The sequence below is a fragment of the Sciurus carolinensis genome, chromosome 18 (assembly GCF_902686445.1).
Source record: "Sciurus carolinensis chromosome 18, mSciCar1.2, whole genome shotgun sequence".
NCBI classification, from domain to species: Eukaryota; Metazoa; Chordata; class Mammalia; order Rodentia; family Sciuridae; genus Sciurus; species Sciurus carolinensis.
This window is the reverse complement of record NC_062230.1, coordinates 20,005,419-20,023,687: the sequence shown is the minus strand read 5'-3', so window position 1 is coordinate 20,023,687 and position 18,269 is coordinate 20,005,419. Positions and strand designations below refer to the sequence as shown.

Genomic DNA, 18,269 nt, shown 5'->3' with positions numbered 1-18,269 from the left:
AACAACCAAATGGAGGAGGCGAGAGGGAAGCCACGGTCTCGGGCCTCGGTCTCCTCCCAGACTGTGAGGTTCCCCAGCCCAGTTTGGCGACCCGGAGATGCAGGGCCAGGGACTGCTAACGGATTCGACCCTCTTCCCCTGCCCGCACCTAGGTCACTGCGGATCTCTAAGCCCCGCCCCTACGGACACAAGAAGGGGAGGACAGACGCCCTCTTCCCTCCCTCGCGCGCTCTCTGCGGGGGAGGGGCGTGAGGATGTGCGGGGTGGGGGGGCTGTGAGCCAGCGTCGCCATGGCAACCAGGCTGGTGGTCGGGCCGGAGACCCGAAAGGGAGAGGAGGAGAAAGCGAGGGAGGGAGGGAGGCGCTGTGGGCTCGGCAGGCACCGAGGGGCGAGGGCGGGGGCCTGGGTCTCCCGGGAGGAGTTGGGAAACACCCGGTAATTCTCGCGGTTGATTCCTGGTGGCGCAGGGAGCCCGCGTGTTGGCGAGCGTGTGTATGAGAAGTTCTTGGGTGAGTGTGCCCCTCGCGTGCCTTCGTTGGTGCATGTGTGTGAGCTTGCACACGTGGGGCCCAGGCGTGTGCGCACGGGAATGCCCAGGCCAGATGTGTGTGCCAGCTCGCGTGCCCGTGCGGGAGCGCGAGCACACGTGTGTGTGTCCACTCGCGTGCGCTCCTGAGTGTGCCCAAGCGGCGCGTGGCGGGCGGCGAGTGTGAGCCGGAGAGTCCACCCCCTGCCCAGCCTGCGCCCCTCCGCCCCCGCCGCGCCGGCTGCATCCTCGCCTCCGCCCGCCTCACCCCCTCCTCCCGCACTTTCTCTGCTCCCTCCCGCTCGGCGTGGCGCGCACAGCCCGACTCGCGCTCTTCTTGCTGGCCGCCCTGGGAATCGCCGGCCGCCGCCGCCCAGCCTGCGCCCGCCGGCCGCCCAGTGCCTGGCACCTGTTGGAGGCACAGAGACAGGTGCAGGGGGCTGGGCCGGCCGGGGGCGTGAGGGTGAGGGTGAGCGCGTTAGCCTGTGTGCTCAGGGGGTGTTCAGCTTTCCTGCGGCTGAATTTCTGGCTCCCCAAGGGAGGCACGGTCAGGAGGAGGCATCTGAGCCTGAGGTCCCCACCTTGGGCTGCGGGAAAGATAGGAGGCAGCGGCAAGGGGGACCAGGCAGACAGACAGATCCTGGGGCTGAATGAAGGATCAAGGGGAAGTGGAAGCCTAGAGGGGTGGGTGACAACCTGACCGGACTAGCGCCTGGTGCAGAGGATGGCCAGAGCTTCAGAGGCGGGAACATATGGGGGTTGCTCTGGGGTATTTCGGGCTCAGGCACAGAGGGGGGCCCAGAATGAGAGAACTGAGACTGAAAGATGACAAAGGGACAATTTAGAGGTAGGGGGGCAAGATTGTGACCTGTCTGCCCTGACTGCCCTGTCTGCCGGAAGTGGCCTGGCAGCTCAAGCCCTGTGGAGCCAGCCTCCAGGTCTGGAGGGCCCAGGCCTCCCGCCTGCCCACTCACTGGCACAGGTTGCCCTCTCCCTTGACACCTAGGAAGGGCGGCCAGAGAGGGCCCCACAGACCAGGAAGCTCAGCTTGGCCCTCAGCCAGCAGACATAGGTATGAGGAGTCAGCCCGCCAGCCGCCTCGGCCCTCACACCCTCCTCCCACAGCCAGGGGTGCTGCATGAGGGGCCGCAGGGGCGACCGCATGACCATCAATATCCAGGAGCACATGGCCATCAACGTGTGCCCCGGGCCCATCCGGCCCATCCGCCAGATCTCTGACTACTTCCCTCGCCGGGGACCAGGACCTGAAGGGGGGGGCGGGGGCTGCGGGGAGGCCCCGGCTCATCTGGCACCCCTGGCTCTGGCCCCTCCTGCGGCCCTCCTTGGGGCCACCACGCCTGAGGACCGAGCTGAGGTGGACAGCTATGACTCAGATGATACCAGTGAGTCTGGGGACTTGAAGGGTTCCTGGTGTTAAAGGGGGGACTCCAGGCTGTGGGAGGGGACAGGCCTTGCTGGGTGTGCACCAGGAGAGGGGGGAGGAAGGATGAGGGATGGTGGGACTGCCACCACAGCTGCAGTCCGGGTGGAGATTACAGCTTCAGCAAGGCTAATATTCAATATTTCTGCTGAGACACTCTCCCACCCACACAGCCCCACTGGCGGCCGAGCCAGGGACCCAGACACACACATGCACATGCCCACTCAGGCTCTTGCACACACACTCATGAGCCCACAGAGATGTAGACATCCATGTCCAGCCACCGGGCCCCTTACACACACCTGCCGTGGCATGCCGACTCATGCCGCCTTTCCCTCTCCTGTAGCTGCCCTGGGCACCCTGGAGTTCGACCTTCTCTATGACCAGGCCTCCTGCACTCTGCACTGTAGCATCCTGAGGGCCAAGGTGGGCACTCCCCGTCTCCCAGGCCCTGACCCTGTGGGGTGCCACCCTTCCTTCCCTTCCCCAGGGTGGACTCTGCTCCTTCCTGCCTCCTTGGCACCCTCTCCCACTGGGCACTGCACTCCTCCAGAATCCTGCTTTGCAGAGGGAGGAGAGGGGGCTGGGAGTCACCGTCCTCTTCGGTGCCCTCCCTCCAGGGCCTCAAGCCCATGGATTTCAATGGCCTAGCTGATCCCTATGTCAAGCTGCATCTGCTGCCTGGAGCCTGCAAGGTAAGTTTCCTCTTTCTCCCAGCTTGATCTAGTCTGTGGATCTGTTGGAAATTCTCCCAGCCCCTGCCTTCAATCTGTGTAGGGGACAGGTATCAGAATCCTTGTCTCCACACCCCAGGCCAATAAGCTAAAAACTAAGACTCAGAGGAACACGCTGAATCCCGTGTGGAACGAGGACCTGACCTACAGTGGGATTACGGACGATGACATCACTCACAAGGTGCTCAGGTGAGGGCTCAGCCTCCCTGCTGCCAAGGATTCCAGCACAGCACTTCCTCTGTGACACCTGTTATTGTAACTTTCTTTGTTTGGCTGATCTTTTGTCCCATTAAGCCCTTACCTTGCTGATGCTCAAGAACAATCAGTGGCTCCCCAACCCTTTCAGCAGCAGCCTGAAATATTCCCCTGGCCTTGCCACCTCCAACATATCTCCTGCTGCTCCTCGACAGAGGACTATTATTGTCTTCTGATTGTCAGTTTTATAACTCCTGATTTTGTTAGAAGCTCTTGGCTTCTCTCTGCCAGCCTAAATTCCACTCATTTGAGGCTTAGTCCAAACTCTGCCTCCTCCAGAAAGCTTTTAGGGGACCCCTTCAGAGGCTCTGACCATAGTTGGATCTGTGTGCCTCAGATCTGCCTGCTCTGTCTTGTGTTCACTTAAAATCTCTGAGGAAGGAAATTTTGGGGGCCAGAGAACTTGTTCTGTCACCCCCAAGAGATGGAAATGTGGGGTAGTGGAGGTCAGCAAGACCCAGGTGATGCCTCTTTGTTCTTGGGCAGAGTGAGCCACGGAAGGGCTTGTATCAGGGAAGCAGGTATGATGGTCAGGGGAGTGAGAGAGCGAGGTAGAAACCAGAAAGGCCGGCCCCATGTTTTAAGATTGAGAACAAGGCCTAAAAATAACAGAACTCACTAGTGAGCATTTTTTCCATTTCTTTGTCACTTGACTGTCAGGATAGCTCCCAGAGTTGGGTACCCATTATCTCCATTTTACAGATGGAAATTGAGACTAAGGAGGTTAAGTGACTTCCCAAGGTCACACTGATGGCTAATGAGTGGCAGGACTGGGACTTCAACATGCCCACATGCCACAATTGCTCAGCACAGTAGCTGGTCACAGCAGCAGCAGCATGGGTACAGAAGGGGCAGATAGAAGTACAGAAGTAAAGACCACTTTTTTTTTTTTTTTTTTTTTTTTTTTGGCAGTGCTAAGATTGAACCCAGGGCTTGTGCTTGCAAGGCAAGCACTCTACCAACTGAGCTATGTCCCCAGCCCCAAGACTGATTGCTGGGCTGACGTGTCTCTGCCAGCCTGATGCCCTGCTTCAGGTGGGAAAGGACAGGAGGGCCCAAGGAGGTGAAGGGTCCTTGGTTGCTGTCCCAGACTCAAGGCTCTCCTAGTCTCACAGCCCACATCTATGGTCACATCCACCAACATGGACCTGTGGTGTTTAGTCAGATCCTGCCTCCTGGATGGGAATGGAGGCAGTCCCTAAGATCTGTGAGGGCTTCCTGAGCAGATCCTGAAGGGCCAGGGACACTGGAACAGGGCAAGCTCTAGGGTAGAGCTGAGACTGGTCTGAGAACCCTTCTCCCACACTGGAGCAGGGCTCAGGTATGGGGCCCTGATCCTGAAGTTCCCTGCCAGGATCTCTGTCTGTGATGAGGACAAGCTGAGCCACAATGAGTTTATCGGGGAGATCCGAGTACCCCTCCGCCGCCTCAAGCCTTCACAGAAGAAGCATTTTAACATCTGCCTCGAGCGCCAAGTCCCGGTCCGTGTGGGAGCTCTGGGTGTCAGGGGGAGGGAGCCCTAGAGGCCAGATTGCCAGAACCTTCTCTTTGTCCCCTCAGCTGGCTTCACCCTCTTCCATGTCTGCGGCACTGAGGGGCATCTCCTGTTACCTGAAGGAGGTGAGGCATCTCTCAGGGACCATATCTGGGTAGGAGGTGGTGGAGGACATAGGCTGACCCCTGCCCTCTGTCCCCTGCAGCTAGAGCAGGCAGAGCAGGGACCTGGGCTACTGGAGGAGCGTGGACGCATCCTGTTGAGCCTCAGCTACAGCTCTCGGCGCCGGGGGCTGCTGGTGGGCATCATGCGCTGTGCGCACCTGGCTGCCATGGACGTCAACGGCTACTCTGACCCTTATGTTAAGACGTGAGCCCTCACCCTCACTGGGGCCTGAACTGCCTTGGATCCTCTGGGGCATGGCCTATTCCTATGGCCCACTCTCTCCTCCCCAGGAACCCTGAGCCTCGCCCCAGATTCCACTGGCTTGGCCTGTTCCTAATCACGTCCCCACCTCCAGGTACCTGAGACCTGACGTGGATAAGAAATCCAAGCATAAAACACGCGTGAAGAAGAAGACGCTAAACCCAGAATTTAATGAGGTAAACATGGAAGGGACTGGAAATCACAGTGGACTGGGGACAAGGGCAGGAGTTGGAGAAGCCTCACTGCAGGCGTGGTTCATCTTGTCCCCAGGAATTTTTCTATGAGATGGAACTCTCCACTCTGGCCACCAAGACTCTGGAAGTCACAGTCTGGGACTACGACATTGGCAAATCCAATGATTTTATAGGTGAGGGGAGCCCAGTGGGGTGCTGCCCAGGGTTAAAAGGGCAGGAAGCTGGGCCCTGACTCTGCCTGCTCTTCAGGTGGCGTGTCCCTGGGGCCAGGCGCCAGAGGAGAGGCACGGAAGCACTGGAGCGACTGTCTGCAGCAGCCGGACACAGCTCTGGAGCGCTGGCACACCCTGACCAGCGAGCTGCCCCCCGCGGCTGGGGCTCCTCCCTCTACCTGAGTGGACAGCTGCAGCCCAGCACAGGCCCTTTGGGCCAGGTCCAGTACCCAACCCTCGCACGAGTGTGTTGCACGTTTACATGGGGTGGGGTGCCCCCACCCCACACCACCTTATTTGTGTGAGAGTCTCTGTGACCGTGGGTCTGTCTTGTGAGGGACTGTGGAGATCTATATTCACATATGCAACTTCCTCCTGCCTGACTCGCTATTACCTGCAAATATGCAAAACCACCCCGCCTGCACACCTGCGGGGAGTGCTGTGGGGAGCCGCACCCCAGGGACCCCTGCTCCTCTCTCCAGCCTCTCCAGGCTGCCCCACCCCTCCCCCCAAGGGAGGAGGTCGGATTCGGGGAGGTTTGGAGGAGGAGAATGTTTCTAAAAGAGAAGAGAACAAGAAGAAAAGAGCCACTCCTTTAATACAGAAGAGTCCTAGCCCTGTACAGCTGCCCTTCTCAAGGGGTGGCCCCCACTGGGTCTCTGTCTCCCCATGAGGTAGCAGATGCTCCAGGCCACTCATTTAAATAGCTGTCCCACTAGATGGGGCTGGGATGTGAGGGCAGGGCCCCTGCCACCTTCCTGGGGGACATTCGTGCATGTTTACGCCTTCTCTGGTTGTGTCAGTGGCCGAAGCATGGCAACTGGGCATCAATAAACATCTCTGAGGAAGCTGGGGCTCCTGTGTGCTGGCACAGGGAGGGGGTGCTGGACAGGGGCTTGGCAGAAGACGCTGGGTGGTCACTCCGGGATATCGATCACCAGGTCATCGTCCCCATCCAGGGCATCGTCTCCACTGCCTGCATCGCTGAACATCTGCCGTGGGACGGTGCTCAGGATTGTGTGAGGGGGCATCTTGGGAGGGGGCAGGGGGGTCAGGGCAGTTCCAACCCCGGCTCCAGGACCACGGGCAGGGAAGGTCAGTGGCCCGCCCACAGGGCAGTCAGGGGGTCCCACCGCCATCTGCAGCAGGGGGAAGAAACAGAGGGAGGACTTGTCAGAGATGTACTGGGATCTCCAGGAGGCTAGGTACTGCCCCTTAAGGCAGTTCTGAGGGGTGGGGAAGGGGCAAAGTCTCATTCGAGGGACAAGGGACACAGCCAGTTGGCCAGTGCTGCAACCAGGGGCCTGCCCCACCTTAGCCCCTTCAAGTCTCAAACCAGCAAGTGCCTGGGAGTGAGGGGGCAGTGATGGGAGGTGTGATGAGGAGGGAGGGGGAAGGTGACTGACAGGAAACTGGGATGGGAGGTTGGGCCCTGCCCTTGGATGCCCTGTAACAGCAATTAAAGCCAGTCAAGAGCCAGAGACAGCCCGGAGTGCCTACCTCCTCCTGCCTCTGGGCCCCTTAGGTTCCACCTGCCACCATGGATGGCCTGCTCTCCCCCTCCTACAGGACTCACTGGTTCAGTGGAGGGTATCACACGCCACCCCAGCCAGGAGCCTGGGTGGCTTCTTCGCCCCCCAGAAGCTTCTATTACATCTGGGACAGGCCCCTCTTGTGGGATCCCCGCAGTCACTGGCCTGGGCCAGGCCTCCTCTCAGCTCACCTGTGCTAGGGGACCAGCCTCCTAACTGGACTCCCTGCCTTCAGCCTCTCCCAGATCCAGCTCCTCCTCCACACTGCAGCCAGAGTGCTCGCTCTAGAACACAAACCTGAGCATGTCACTCCTCCACCTGAGGGCCCTGGCCCTCCTGCCCTCAGGACAGGCAGTGCAGTGTGCCTGACAACGGGCCAGCCCCTCCACCTGGAGCATCCTTCTCTAGTTGTCATAAGTCCTGCTTTATCCTGAGGCTGGGAAGTGGTCTCTGTCCTACCCAACCCTCCAGTCTCACCCCTGCAGGTCCTCAAAAAGCCCTCCCAATGACAGTTCTCTGGGTGTGGGAGATAGCCCTAATGCTTATGGGCACAAACTGAGCACCTACAATGTGCCAGGTGACTTCTGCCAATGATCTCTGATCTTTAGGGCCACCCTGGGTGGGAGGAGAGGTTACCTGACAGGGGAGAGAACTGAGGCTTGGAAATGGAACTTAAGGAATAGACCTACCAGGTCCTTGCAGGGCAGTGCCCAATGTGGCCCTGGACTGCATATGGCAGGAAATAGTCACATGTGGTCTCCAAGGTGGCCTCTCAATTGCTTTAACACATCTGGCCTAATCCTGACCTCTGCTCCTGGGGTGTGGGGGACTAGAGTGAATCAGGCTGCAGGCACAAGAGCCTGCCAGAAGGGATGGCAAGTAGGATGTCCAGCTCTGAGAAACAGCCTTGTGCCAGGCACCCACATGGACACACAGGACAGACACATGCACTAAAAAGGGCAGCTATGTGAGCACTGCCTCCCTCCTCTGGCTACCACCTCCTGATCCTGTTCCCCATATCCTACCCTGGCCTGGACTTCCTCAATGGCCTCCTTGGTGTGACCAAGAACAACTAATGTGGCTCTGGCTTGCTTGGGCTCAGGCAGTCTCCACCCTTGAACTCATTTAGCCTCACATGACCCCACTGACACTGAAGAAAGTGTGGATTGCAGAGTTAACCACATGCCCAAGACCACACGGTGAGAGGCGGGAGAACTGGGATCCAAGCCCTTGGATTTTGGGCCTTGTTCATGCTAAGCAAGTGCTATACTGCAGAGTCAGACAGGCCCCAGCTTTTCCTTTATCTATTTTTTGAGACAGGGTCTGGCTATGTTACCCAGGCTGGTCTTGCACTCCTGAGTTCAAGTGATCCTCCTGCCCCAGCCTTCTGAGTAGTTGGGACTGCAGGCGTGCGCCACCACGCCTGGCCAGGCCCCAGCTGTCAGCCTTAAGTGTGCCTCCTCTGCTCATACTCGCCATCTCCCATCTCCTTCTCACCCACAATCTTCAGACTCCCATTCTCTTCACAGTAATGGGCCACCTCCTCATCTGGGCATCCAAGCCTTCTTTCTATAATCCTACCCGGCTCCCTCCCTGTTTTTTCCCCCAATAGCGTTCTCTCATCACTCCCCTGCAGCCCACACTTTCCACTGGGTCTCCATCTCCAGTTGTACCACAGCCTCAGCGTGGACTGTCCAGGCCTCACTTATGCTGGACTCAAATGTTCTCTCAAATATTCTCTTTTCTTTGAGCACCTCCCTGAACTCTCCTCCCCCGCACATGCAGCAACTGACATGGGCCTCTCTTACAACCAACATGTGGGAGAAAAGAGCCTGTGTATCTAGAACTTAGCTCCAACACTGTTCTACTTCAGGACCCAGCTCCAAACAGAAGGCCTCCAACTGCCCATACCCATGCCATTGCCAGTCCCCAGTCTGCTCCAGGCTGCCCTGATTACTTTCTCTGCTCCCGCCTAACAAGCCACAGGCAAAACCTTCAGCAGGGGTATTACCACCTGCGTTGTGTGTATGTGTGTGTGTGTGGGGGGGTGCTGGGGATGGGACCCAGGGCCTTGGGCATGCTAGGTAACTACTCCACCGCTGAGCTGCAACCCTAGCCCCAGAATCCACACTCAACTATTAGATACAACATCCTATTTTGCTTCTGGCTTAGAGCCAAAAGCCATCTAGCCTGGTCCCTACTCAACTTTGATTCCAACCTGAATGAACAATGTGCCTTTGTGCCCTCTGGGCTCCTCATCACCCCAGAGGCTCCTTCTCAGCCTTCCTTCCTTCTCCATCCACGTCTATGTTGAGAATTTCCAAGTGTATCCCCAAGAACCCCAGGGTCATGAATCCAGTTGCTATTTCCAGATGGGCTCACTCTCTCTCTCTCTTTTTAATACTTTTAGTAGTAGATGGACACAATACCTTTATTCATTTATATGTGGTGCCTCACACGTACTAGGCAAGTGCTCTACCACTGAGCCATGACCCCAGCCCTCCAGATGGCCTCTTTAACACCAAACTCATCTTCCCCCCAGATTCTGCTCCTCCCACAATCCTCCCCATCTCAGAAAAAGGTCACTCCACTTCTCTAGTTGCTCAGGCTAGCACCCCATGGTCTTCCTGGGTTCCTCTCTCCCTGTTACAGCTACACCTAGTCTCCCAGGAGACCTGTGGCCCCTTCTTTGAAATGGACACCTGCTTCACTCTGCACTCTTACCACAGCTGCTGGGTTTCCTGTGGTCACTTTCTTACCGCCATCCTGACTTGTCCCCAACCCCTACACCCAGGCTGGTCTCCACACAGCAGTGTTGGCAAGGTGACCAAAATGTAAATTGGAACAAATGCCACCTCTGCTCAGCCTCCTCCAGTGGTTCCCATTTCAGTCACCACACAAGCCAAAGTCTTTCAGAAACTGAAGGTCCTTCATAGTTGCCTACATCTTGTCCCTCAATTGCCTACTTCTCTGACCTGCTCAGTGATCACTGTCCACTGCTTCCCTCCCACCAAACCCTTGAACAAGTCAAACATGTGCACTCCCTGGGGCTTTTCCCTGGCTGACCCTGACTGAAACTCTTTCCCTGGGATCCACATGGCTTGCTCTCATTTCCTTTAAGTCTCTACTCAAGTACATCCCAGACCACCCACTCTGGAGCTCCCCACCCTTTCTTGACTGTTCTTCTCTCCTGGGACCTATTCATCTTGTTTATCTTCTGCCCATCATGCTGGAATGTGAGTTCCACAAGAGCAGTTCCACCTGCTTTGTTCACTATGGTAATGCTTGACATGAAGCAGGTGCTCCACCAACACTTGATGATTCCAGCTAGTTTGATCACTCACTCTACAGATGCAAAATCTAGGACACTTAGAGGGTCGGGAAACCTGCTCAAAGTCATATAACCATGTTATAACTGGGGCAGTACTGACTGAATTCTAGATCCCACAATTTTGCCCCTCTCTGGGGCTGCTTGGTGTAATATAGCACTCAAGACCTGGGCAAATGCACCCTGCCTGGGGCCATGCTGCAGCCCCTGGGCATGCTGCCACCGTGTAAGGGCAGGACTCTAGCATCCTCGCTCCAGGACCCACAAGGCTGGTTCTGCCCCAGCTTTGTCTCCATAACGAGACTGAGTCAGGACTTCTCGGATCCTCCCCTTAGTGCCTAGCCCTGGGCTGGGCACTCAGCAGTTCCAAATAAAAACTGGATACCCAGCCCATCTTGAGCCTCCCTCAGATGGCTGTCCTGCCGATGTGGCCCCTCCCTAACATTCCCAAATCAGGGTACCTTGAGTTTCCGGGGCAGGCGGGGTCGTTTCTCCCGCTTGGGCCTCAGGGGGCTGGGCTCGGGCAGCTGCAGGGCCAGGTAGTCAGAAGGGAATGGGGGGTAAGGGGGGGAAGCCAGCTGCTGGTGGGAGTAGGGGATGGAGATGGGAAATGGAGTGGGTCAGGGTGAGGGGTGAAGGGAAGAAATGCAAACAGGAAGAAGAATGGAAAAACAAAAGAGATGGTGATGAGTGTGGCTCCCAGGGCTCCTGAGAATAGAAGGGGAAGGGACAGCAGCAGGACTATGTCCTGGGATCTGCTCTCCTCAGTCATTCTGTCCCCTATTCGTACACCAGAGAGAAGTGGCAGCCCCGACACACCCTCCAGGGATGCTTGCTGGCCATACCCAGACAGATGTCCCTAGAGTTGGGGTGGCTGTATTGGAAGGCCTAACCCCTTTGCCCAAATGATGCCCACCTTATACCCAGGCATCTTAGTCCACCACTTCCTACACTTGATCCCAACTTACCGAGCTCAAGTATGGGGAGGGGGCTCCAGAGGCCTGAAGGGGAAACCCTGTTGAAGGAGGCAGGGAAAGACTGGATGGGGAGGGAGCGCCCCCCAGTGGAGGACTTCTTTTCCTGGAGAAAGGATAGGGGAGGTCAGAGGCAGCTGGGAGGCCCAGGTCCATGCCCCTCCAACCATGGCTTCTTCTTACCTTTTGGGGGCTGGTGTGTCAGACAACTTAGGTGTTCCCTCTGTCTCGCTGTTCTCTGAAGATGCGGTGGCATCTGAGTCTACACAGGAGGAGGGCTGGTCAGTGGAGCTGGGCTGTACCCTCAACACTTCAGAAGAACTCCAAGGAAGCTGAGTCCCCAGCTGGCGCACACACATGGACTATTCTGGGGAGAACCACAGCTTCCCCAGCTTTTGCAATCTGCTTCCTACTCTGGCTTCTCCGTAACACAGTTGCCAAGCACATACCACGTGCCAGTCTCCCTTATACTTACCACCTCTCCTGGTCTTCATAATCATCACCTCCACTTTCCAGATGTCACTGAAGCTCAGAAAGTAAGGTATAGGATTGGGACTTGAATTAGGTCTGTGACTCCTTGACCATTTTATGTAACTCTCTCCTATATGCCTCTAAGCTGCCTTCAGCTCCTATCTGCTCCACCTTCCAAATTCAGGGTCCTGTTAATCTAACCCTCAAATCTCTACTTTCATCCAATGTTCTCTGTTGACTGCTACAAGGTCAGGCCATTAGGATATCAAAATTACTGCTTAGCAGTTGCACCACTCTCTGCCACCCACTGTCTACTAAGACTCCAGAATGACCCAAGACATAAATCTGATCGGTTCCTTTCTGATATCCTCGACTGCCTGCATGCATTAATAGTGATTTTTTTTTTTTTTTTTTTGTCCCGGGGATTGAACTCAGGGACACTTAACCACTGAGTCACACCCCCAGCCCTTTCTTGTATTTTATTTAGAGACAGGGTTCACTGAGATGCTTAGCACCTCGCCAATGCTGGGGCTGGCTTTGAACTCAAGATCTTCCTGTCTCAGCCACCAGAGTAGCTGAGATTACAGGCATGCACCACAATGCCCAGTAATAGTCATTTTTAAGTTGGCTTTAACCTACCTACTTTTCTGGTCTCCCAACAAAACTGTCATTTTTGTGTGTGTGATGCTGGGAATCTAACCTAGGACCATGCTCATACAAAGCACATGCTCTACCACTAAGCTATACACCTCCAGCCCCTAAAATTGTACTCTATCATTCTAACCTCCTTATTCAAAAAGAAATATTTTTTGTAGTTCAGTGCTTCTGCCTAGAAAGCCCATCATTTACTTCATAATTGATAAACATGACATATGTAGTTGCCAATGGCTCTGCTCAGATTTTTTTTTTTTTTTTTTTTTTGGGTGCTAGGTGCCTTGTATACACTAGGCAAGCACTTTATTACTGAACTACAACCCCAGTCCCTTAGACAGATTTTTTAAAAAGTGGATTAAAGTCAGGTACAGTGGCATATTTCTGTAATCTCAGCTTCTTGGGAGGCTGAGGCAAGAGGATCTCAAGTTTGAGGCCAGCCTGGGAAAATAAGCAAGACCCTGACACAAACAAAACAAAACAAAATTAAAAAGGGCCAGGTGTGTAGCTCAGTAATAGAGTACTTGCCTTGCATATGCCAAGCCCTGAGTTTGATCACTAATACTCCCTACTCCCCTCTCACATAAAAGCAAGACTAAATGTCACCTTCTCTGGGAAGTCATCCAGAATCTCTCAGGTGTAGTTAATTGCTGTCTCTTAGAACTCTCTACATTCATTTGTCATGCCTTTCCTCACACTGTGTGAGAAGCAACATATATGGACATCTCCCTGACCAGACTATGGGCTCCTTTAGGATAAAAGTAGAGGCTGACATCTCTGGTAAACTCCCCAGATTTAACTCCCTCTGATCATGAACATGCTGGGTTCTCTCATGTTCCCCATCCTGAAGTTCCAGGAAATTAACTGGAAGACTTTAAGGTCATGAAGTTTGCAATCAGTGTCAAAAGTAGGGGAAAAAAGTATCTAAAAAACATTTAGTGATGTTAAAAACATTTCATTAAATTATATTTTATATGTATATATGTGGAGATTTGGTCGTGATGTAAAATATATTAACAGTAAGGTAACAGTGTTAATTGTAAATACTAAAGACTACATGAAAAACAATGCCCTATACTCTTCATCCCTGTTACTCAGACAAGTCGGGCTTGTTCTTATCTTAGAGTTCCTACATTTGTTATTCTGCCTAGGAAGCTCTAACCCTGTCCTCACAAAATTGACTGCTACTTCTTTTCTTTCTTTCTTTTTTTTTTGGTAGTGGGGATTGAACCCAGGGGCACTTCACCACTAAGCTATGTCACCAGTCCTTTCTTTTTACTTTTCTTTCTTTATTTTTTGAGACAGGGTCTTGCTAAGTTGTTTAGGGCCTCACTAAGTTGCTGAGGCAAGCCTGGAACTTGTGATCCTCCTGCCTCAGCCTCCAGAGTCACTAGTGTTACAGGTGTGTACCACAGTGACCATTTGGCTTTTAGATTTTCAAGTAATTGAAAATCAAAATAAAAATCATATTTCATGTGGAAACTAAATAAAATTGAGATTTCGGTGTCCATAAAGTTTTATTGAAACACAGCCAAACTTGTTTATTTCAATACTAGCTGTGGCTGCTTTCACATCAGCTGAGTAACTGCTTTAAAAACAGTCATTACTGGGGCTGGGGTTGTGGCTCAGCGTAGAGCGCTTGCCTAGCATGTGTGAGGCACTGAGTTCGATTCTCAGCACCATGTACAGATAAATAAAATAAAGGTCCACTGACAACTACAAAAATATTTAAAAAAAAAAAAAACCAGTCATTACTATCTGGCCCTTAACAACAACAACAACAACAAAAACCTGTCTACTCCTGTTCTACTCAAATCACCACTGCATAATTCTGTTTTTATCTCAAGTCCTTACTGCTACCTAAAATTCTAGTTCATTTCATCCCAACTAGAATAAAAGTTACAAGAGACCAAGGGCTTTGTCCATCTTTGCTACTGTTGTACTTCTTGTGCCAAGCACAGCACCTGAAACACAGCAGATGCTCGAAAAATACTTGAATGAAAGAATAGTAGAGGTGGAGGGCAAGCAACTAGGCTTAAGAACCATTCATTGGAGGCTGCATCAGCTTTCACTGCCTAAGAAGATGGGCCCAGGAAGACTTGCTTAAGTGCCAGGAGCCATTTCTACTTCCAGTTTTTCATAACCTTGCTCACCAGAGGAGTCTTCATCCACGTTCTCATATTGTAGAAGTCGGTCTAGGAGAAAACTGAGGGAAGAGGTGGGAAGGAGAGTGTTTATTCCCATCTCAGCAATATTCTCCCGACCCTCCTAGAGGGCCCAAAGGATTCTACTAGGAGCCCATACATTTGTGGTCCTACTCCAGGATGGGGCCACAAGGTGGATCCCTAAGAGTCACACTGCCCTCGTTCCTGCAACTTGCCTCACCTCTTGTCCCGAGAAACCTTCAGTAATTTCCTCTGCGCCTTCCTCAGCTCCTCCTGGAAGCACTCGTGTTCCTGTATCACGAGCAGGGCGGGCGCTGATCAAGAGCGGTCGATAAAGGGGCCGGGAACCCGAAGACAGCTCGCCCCACCCCCTTTATACATGGGTAAACTGAGGTCCTCTCAGCGCCAGGCCTCGCACTCCGCAACCTCCCACACCAGCACTCACGTAGATGAGGAATTTGAGCTTCCGCTTCAGATTACGGTATTTCTTTTTGTAGTCCACTTCGCCGTCTGCCGGCCCGTTCATGACCGGCCCAGGAGCAGGACCCCAGCGTCTGGCGTCCAGCTATCCTGAGCCGGCTCTGCCTGGTCTCTCGCGCCCCCACTTCCGGAGACTGCAAAGCTGCGCCCTCTTGGACTACTACTCCCGGCGTACCCCGCGCGCAGGGAGCGCGTCCACACCGACCGCTCTCCTGGGGAACACCGGGAAAGGAACGCGGCTTCCAGTGGCTACGCTGAAGATGGCGTAGCAGCGGCGCGGTAACGTCACAAAGATGGCGGACGCTGGAGGGCGCCGTTACTGATTCTAAGTGTGTTCAGTGCTTTGGAGCTAGGACAAGATCTCCCCCAGAGATTCCGAGTCTTTTGGGGAGGATGCCTTTTTTTCTCCTGCTTTTCGTAATAACAGAGGTCTAGTCGGTTTCCGTGAACACGGAGGAAGGAATCGTCGCGAGTTGATTACGTTACAACCAAAGGCTGTCGGCGCCGAATCGGTTTCTAACAAGAACTTTATAAACGATTAATTCAAACCAAGGGTGGGAGCCGCGAGACCCTCCAACGTCCCAGAGAAAACAAGTTTTGTCTGGCAAAATTCTCTGCCCCAACCTTCTGTCACTGAAGTTCAACCGGCACCTGGTCTTACGGTGCCGCGGCAGTGCGCGTGCGCGAGCTGCTGTCAGACGCGTGGACCAACGCAGACAAGAAAAAAGGCGGGAGCCGCCAAACCCGAGTGGAGCAAAATGGCGCAAGAGAATGAGATGCAAGAGTTCACGCGTGGTTTTTTCCGAGGCCGCCCTGACCTCAGGTGAATATGGGGCCGAAGTTGGGTTTGGAAAGGGCAGGGGTGGGCGGGGACTTCTCCTTGACACACGTTTCCATAGCACGCTCACTCACTCCATCGTGCGGCAGAAGTTCTTGACTCACGTGGGCCGCGACCATCTGGAACCCGAAGAGAAGCAGGTGCTGAAGAGACTGGTGGAGGAAGAGCTGCTGAAGATGCAGGTGTGGGCACGGCATGAGCCACCAGAGGTGAGGTTTGTTGCTCAAGTGGCGCTGGCCACAACCTTAGTACTTTTTGCCCTCAAGGTGGATGAAGCTGGTTCTAGGGAAGAGAAGCTAGACCTTACCAAAAAGGTGAAGAGGCCTCCCACCCCCTGCAGTGACCCGGACAGAAAAAGGTTCCGATTAATTTCAGAGTCAGGTTAGTACCTCTTCCCTGCTGTGTCTTCTGCATCATTGGTTCATTCAAAAGGTATTTGTTGTGTCTGTATTATGTCCCAAGGCATTAGATGGGGTGAGGCCCAGGCGCCTATAACCAGAAATTGGGGCGGAGTGATGGCTGTTTCCTGCTGCCCTTCCTTCTATCTGTCAGAGCAGGGCTAGAAGTAACCAATCCCAAATGGAGGGAAAAGGGACAGGAGAAACCTATACCAACCCTCCCTTCTTTCCCTATTGCAGAGCCCAGCTCTGCAGCCTCCAGTCCTGACTCCTTTGGACCCTCACCAAAGAATGGGATGGCAGCAGCAGAAGTCAGCCCAGCCAAGGAAGAGAAGGGTGCAAGGCGAGCCTCAAAGAAAGTAGTTGAGAGCAGTGAAGGGGAACAGGAAGGGGACCTGATTGCAAAGATGGGAATAGAAAATAGTGAGGAGGAGGAGGGCTCTGTCAGAACAAGTAAGGTATGGAAGGAAGGGAGCAGTGAGGAAGATGAGGAAAAAAAATACAAGGGAAGGACTAGGAAGAAACCTGGGACCAAGAACAAACAGGCACCAGGCAAGGCCTCAGTCAGTAAGAAGCAGGCCAGGAAAGGAAGTGAGGACAGTGAGGAAGAACCTGTCCAGAGAAGAGCAAAGAAGGCAGGGGGAAATAGAAACGCTCCAAGCCACCAGCAAAATGAAAAGGAGAGTGAAGAGGAAGAGATCCTGGCCAAGAAGAAAGAGAGCAGGGAGGAGGAAGAGGAGGAATGGAAACCTAGAGCCAGGAGCAATGGAGGGGAAAGGTCAGCTTGGGAAAGAAGCTGTAAGCAGAAAAGCAGGGCCAGGAGGCAAACAAGAGACTGGGAAGACAGTGGGGAAGAGAAAGAGGCAGCAGGCAGTGGGGATAACAGTGGGAAAGATGAAGAGCCTCCAGTGCAGAGGAAGAGCAAGGACAGGACCCAGTGTAAGGGTGGTAAAAGTCAGAGTGGAAGCAATGAGGATGGAGAAGACCAAGGGAAGGTGCAATCAGCTGCTGAACTGGGCAGTGTCAATGGAGAAGAGAGTGACTTGGAGAGGGAGGTGAGTGACAGCGAGGCAGGAGAGAGCCCCAAAGGGGAGAGGAAGAATCGCTCTTCTAAGAAGAGCTCCAAGAAAGGCAGGACGCGAAGCTCTTCTTCCTCCTCGGATGGAAGTCCAGAACCTAAAGGCAGGAAGGTAAGGGCAAGGTTGGGCGGGAGGCCACCACTAGTGAAGAGTGAGACTCTGACTTCAGGGCAGCAGGCTTGGTTTTTGGGTGCTCTTTCCTTGATAGGCTGCCTCTGGTCGTCGTGGAGAGGACCACCCAGCTGTGATGAGGCTAAAACGCTACATCCGGGCCTGTGGTGCCCATCGAAACTACAAGAAACTGCTGGGCTCCTGCCGCTCACACAAGGAGCGTCTGAGTGTCCTCCGGGCTGAGCTGGAAGCCCTGGGAATGAAGGGTGAGGCTGTGCGTGCCCTGGGGGCTGCAGGGGGGCCTGGCTGCTGGGGAGGAAAGGATCACAGGCTTCTTTTGCCCCAGGTAACCCTTCCCTAGAGAAGTGTCGGGCCCTGAAGGAACAACGGGAAGAGGAAGCAGAGGTAGCCTCCCTGGATGTTGCTAACATCATCACTGGTTCAGGTGAGTTTTCTCTCCCTGCCCAGGAGCAGATGGGGTTGGATTTTCAGACACTAATCTTCCATCCCTGCCCCTGTCCCTCAGGCCGGCCACGCAGACGTACAGCCTGGAACCCTTCAGGAGAAGCAGTTCCCTCAGGGGAGCTATACTGCAGAACACTGGACTCAGAAGAAGAGCGGCCCCGTCAGGCACCTCCAGACTGGTCACATATGCGCGGCATCATCAGCAGTGATGGGGAGAGTAACTAAGCTTCCCCGGCCCCCAAGAGGGACCCTTCCCATATGTACAAAGTGTGTATGGCACCTCCTGCTCTGAACCTGCACGGACCAGGACCAACTTTCTCCAGAGAAGACTGCAGCCCCCATGGACATAAGTTGTTCAGACACTACTTCTCAGCTTCACATTCTCAGTTTAAAGTATTTACAGGGGTTTATTTTTTAAGACTCAATAAAGGAATGTTTGTAATCACCGTCAGAACTGGTCCCCCACTCTTACCCCCTGTATTTTAGGACCAGG

The 18,269-nt window shown here is 54.1% G+C and overlaps 3 protein-coding genes across 7 annotated transcripts; 2 read left to right on the top strand and 1 right to left on the bottom strand.

The window, feature by feature from the left end:
• The first annotated feature begins 395 nt into the window (after positions 1 to 395).
• Doc2a (double C2 domain alpha) lies at positions 396 to 6,416 on the top strand. Its single transcript, XM_047533426.1, has 12 exons — positions 396 to 510; positions 848 to 957; positions 1,653 to 1,930; positions 2,315 to 2,394; positions 2,589 to 2,663; positions 2,782 to 2,891; positions 4,312 to 4,438; positions 4,518 to 4,577; positions 4,658 to 4,821; positions 4,973 to 5,054; positions 5,149 to 5,245; positions 5,322 to 6,416. Exons 1-12 carry the CDS (start codon positions 496 to 498, stop codon positions 5,465 to 5,467), a joined length of 1,344 nt encoding a protein of 447 aa, XP_047389382.1. The 5' UTR covers positions 396 to 495; the 3' UTR covers positions 5,468 to 6,416.
• Ino80e (INO80 complex subunit E) lies at positions 5,020 to 15,139 on the bottom strand. Of its 4 annotated transcripts, XM_047533425.1 has the most exons (8): positions 14,851 to 15,139; positions 14,626 to 14,696; positions 14,394 to 14,446; positions 11,302 to 11,380; positions 11,113 to 11,224; positions 10,606 to 10,722; positions 7,008 to 7,100; positions 6,288 to 6,423 (listed from the first exon to the last, which is right to left on the bottom strand). In XM_047533425.1, exons 1-7 carry the CDS (start codon positions 14,929 to 14,931, stop codon positions 7,029 to 7,031), a joined length of 585 nt encoding a protein of 194 aa, XP_047389381.1. In that variant the 5' UTR covers positions 14,932 to 15,139; the 3' UTR covers positions 6,288 to 6,423; positions 7,008 to 7,028. The 4 variants fall into 4 exon arrangements, with proteins under 4 accessions (XP_047389378.1, XP_047389379.1, XP_047389380.1 ...); XM_047533422.1 differs by lacking the exon at positions 7,008 to 7,100 and having other exon boundaries at positions 5,020 to 6,423; positions 10,606 to 10,725; positions 14,851 to 15,128; XM_047533423.1 differs by lacking the exon at positions 7,008 to 7,100 and having other exon boundaries at positions 5,020 to 6,423; positions 14,851 to 15,127.
• Hirip3 (HIRA interacting protein 3) lies at positions 14,721 to 18,222 on the top strand. Of its 2 annotated transcripts, none has more exons than XM_047533420.1 (7): positions 14,721 to 15,708; positions 15,785 to 15,905; positions 15,990 to 16,104; positions 16,362 to 17,311; positions 17,409 to 17,577; positions 17,658 to 17,756; positions 17,838 to 18,222. In XM_047533420.1, exons 1-7 carry the CDS (start codon positions 15,644 to 15,646, stop codon positions 17,999 to 18,001), a joined length of 1,683 nt encoding a protein of 560 aa, XP_047389376.1. In that variant the 5' UTR covers positions 14,721 to 15,643; the 3' UTR covers positions 18,002 to 18,222. The 2 variants fall into 2 exon arrangements, with proteins under 2 accessions (XP_047389376.1, XP_047389377.1); XM_047533421.1 differs by having other exon boundaries at positions 14,722 to 15,708; positions 15,813 to 15,905.
• Positions 18,223 to 18,269: the final 47 nt, after the last annotated feature.

Excerpts from the sequence above, each read along its gene's own strand:
- Doc2a (XM_047533426.1), top strand. Across the intron at positions 4,439-4,517 it reads GCCTCGAGCGCCAAGTCCCG|CTGGCTTCACCCTCTTCCAT; the intron begins GTCCGTGTGGGA and ends TTGTCCCCTCAG. Across the intron at positions 4,822-4,972 it reads TCTGACCCTTATGTTAAGAC|GTACCTGAGACCTGACGTGG; the intron begins GTGAGCCCTCAC and ends CCCCACCTCCAG.
- Ino80e (XM_047533422.1), bottom strand. The coding sequence starts at position 14,931 with ATGAACGGGCCGGCAGACGGCGAAGTGGACTACAAAAAGAAATACCGT. Across the intron at positions 14,697-14,850 it reads AGCTCAAATTCCTCATCTAC|GAACACGAGTGCTTCCAGGA; the intron begins GTGAGTGCTGGT and ends CTCGTGATACAG. Across the intron at positions 10,726-11,112 it reads CCTCCCCATACTTGAGCTCG|CAGCTGGCTTCCCCCCCTTA; the intron begins GTAAGTTGGGAT and ends TACTCCCACCAG.
- Hirip3 (XM_047533420.1), top strand. The coding sequence starts at position 15,644 with ATGGCGCAAGAGAATGAGATGCAAGAGTTCACGCGTGGTTTTTTCCGA. Across the intron at positions 17,312-17,408 it reads CAGAACCTAAAGGCAGGAAG|GCTGCCTCTGGTCGTCGTGG; the intron begins GTAAGGGCAAGG and ends TTTCCTTGATAG. Across the intron at positions 17,757-17,837 it reads TAACATCATCACTGGTTCAG|GCCGGCCACGCAGACGTACA; the intron begins GTGAGTTTTCTC and ends CCTGTCCCTCAG.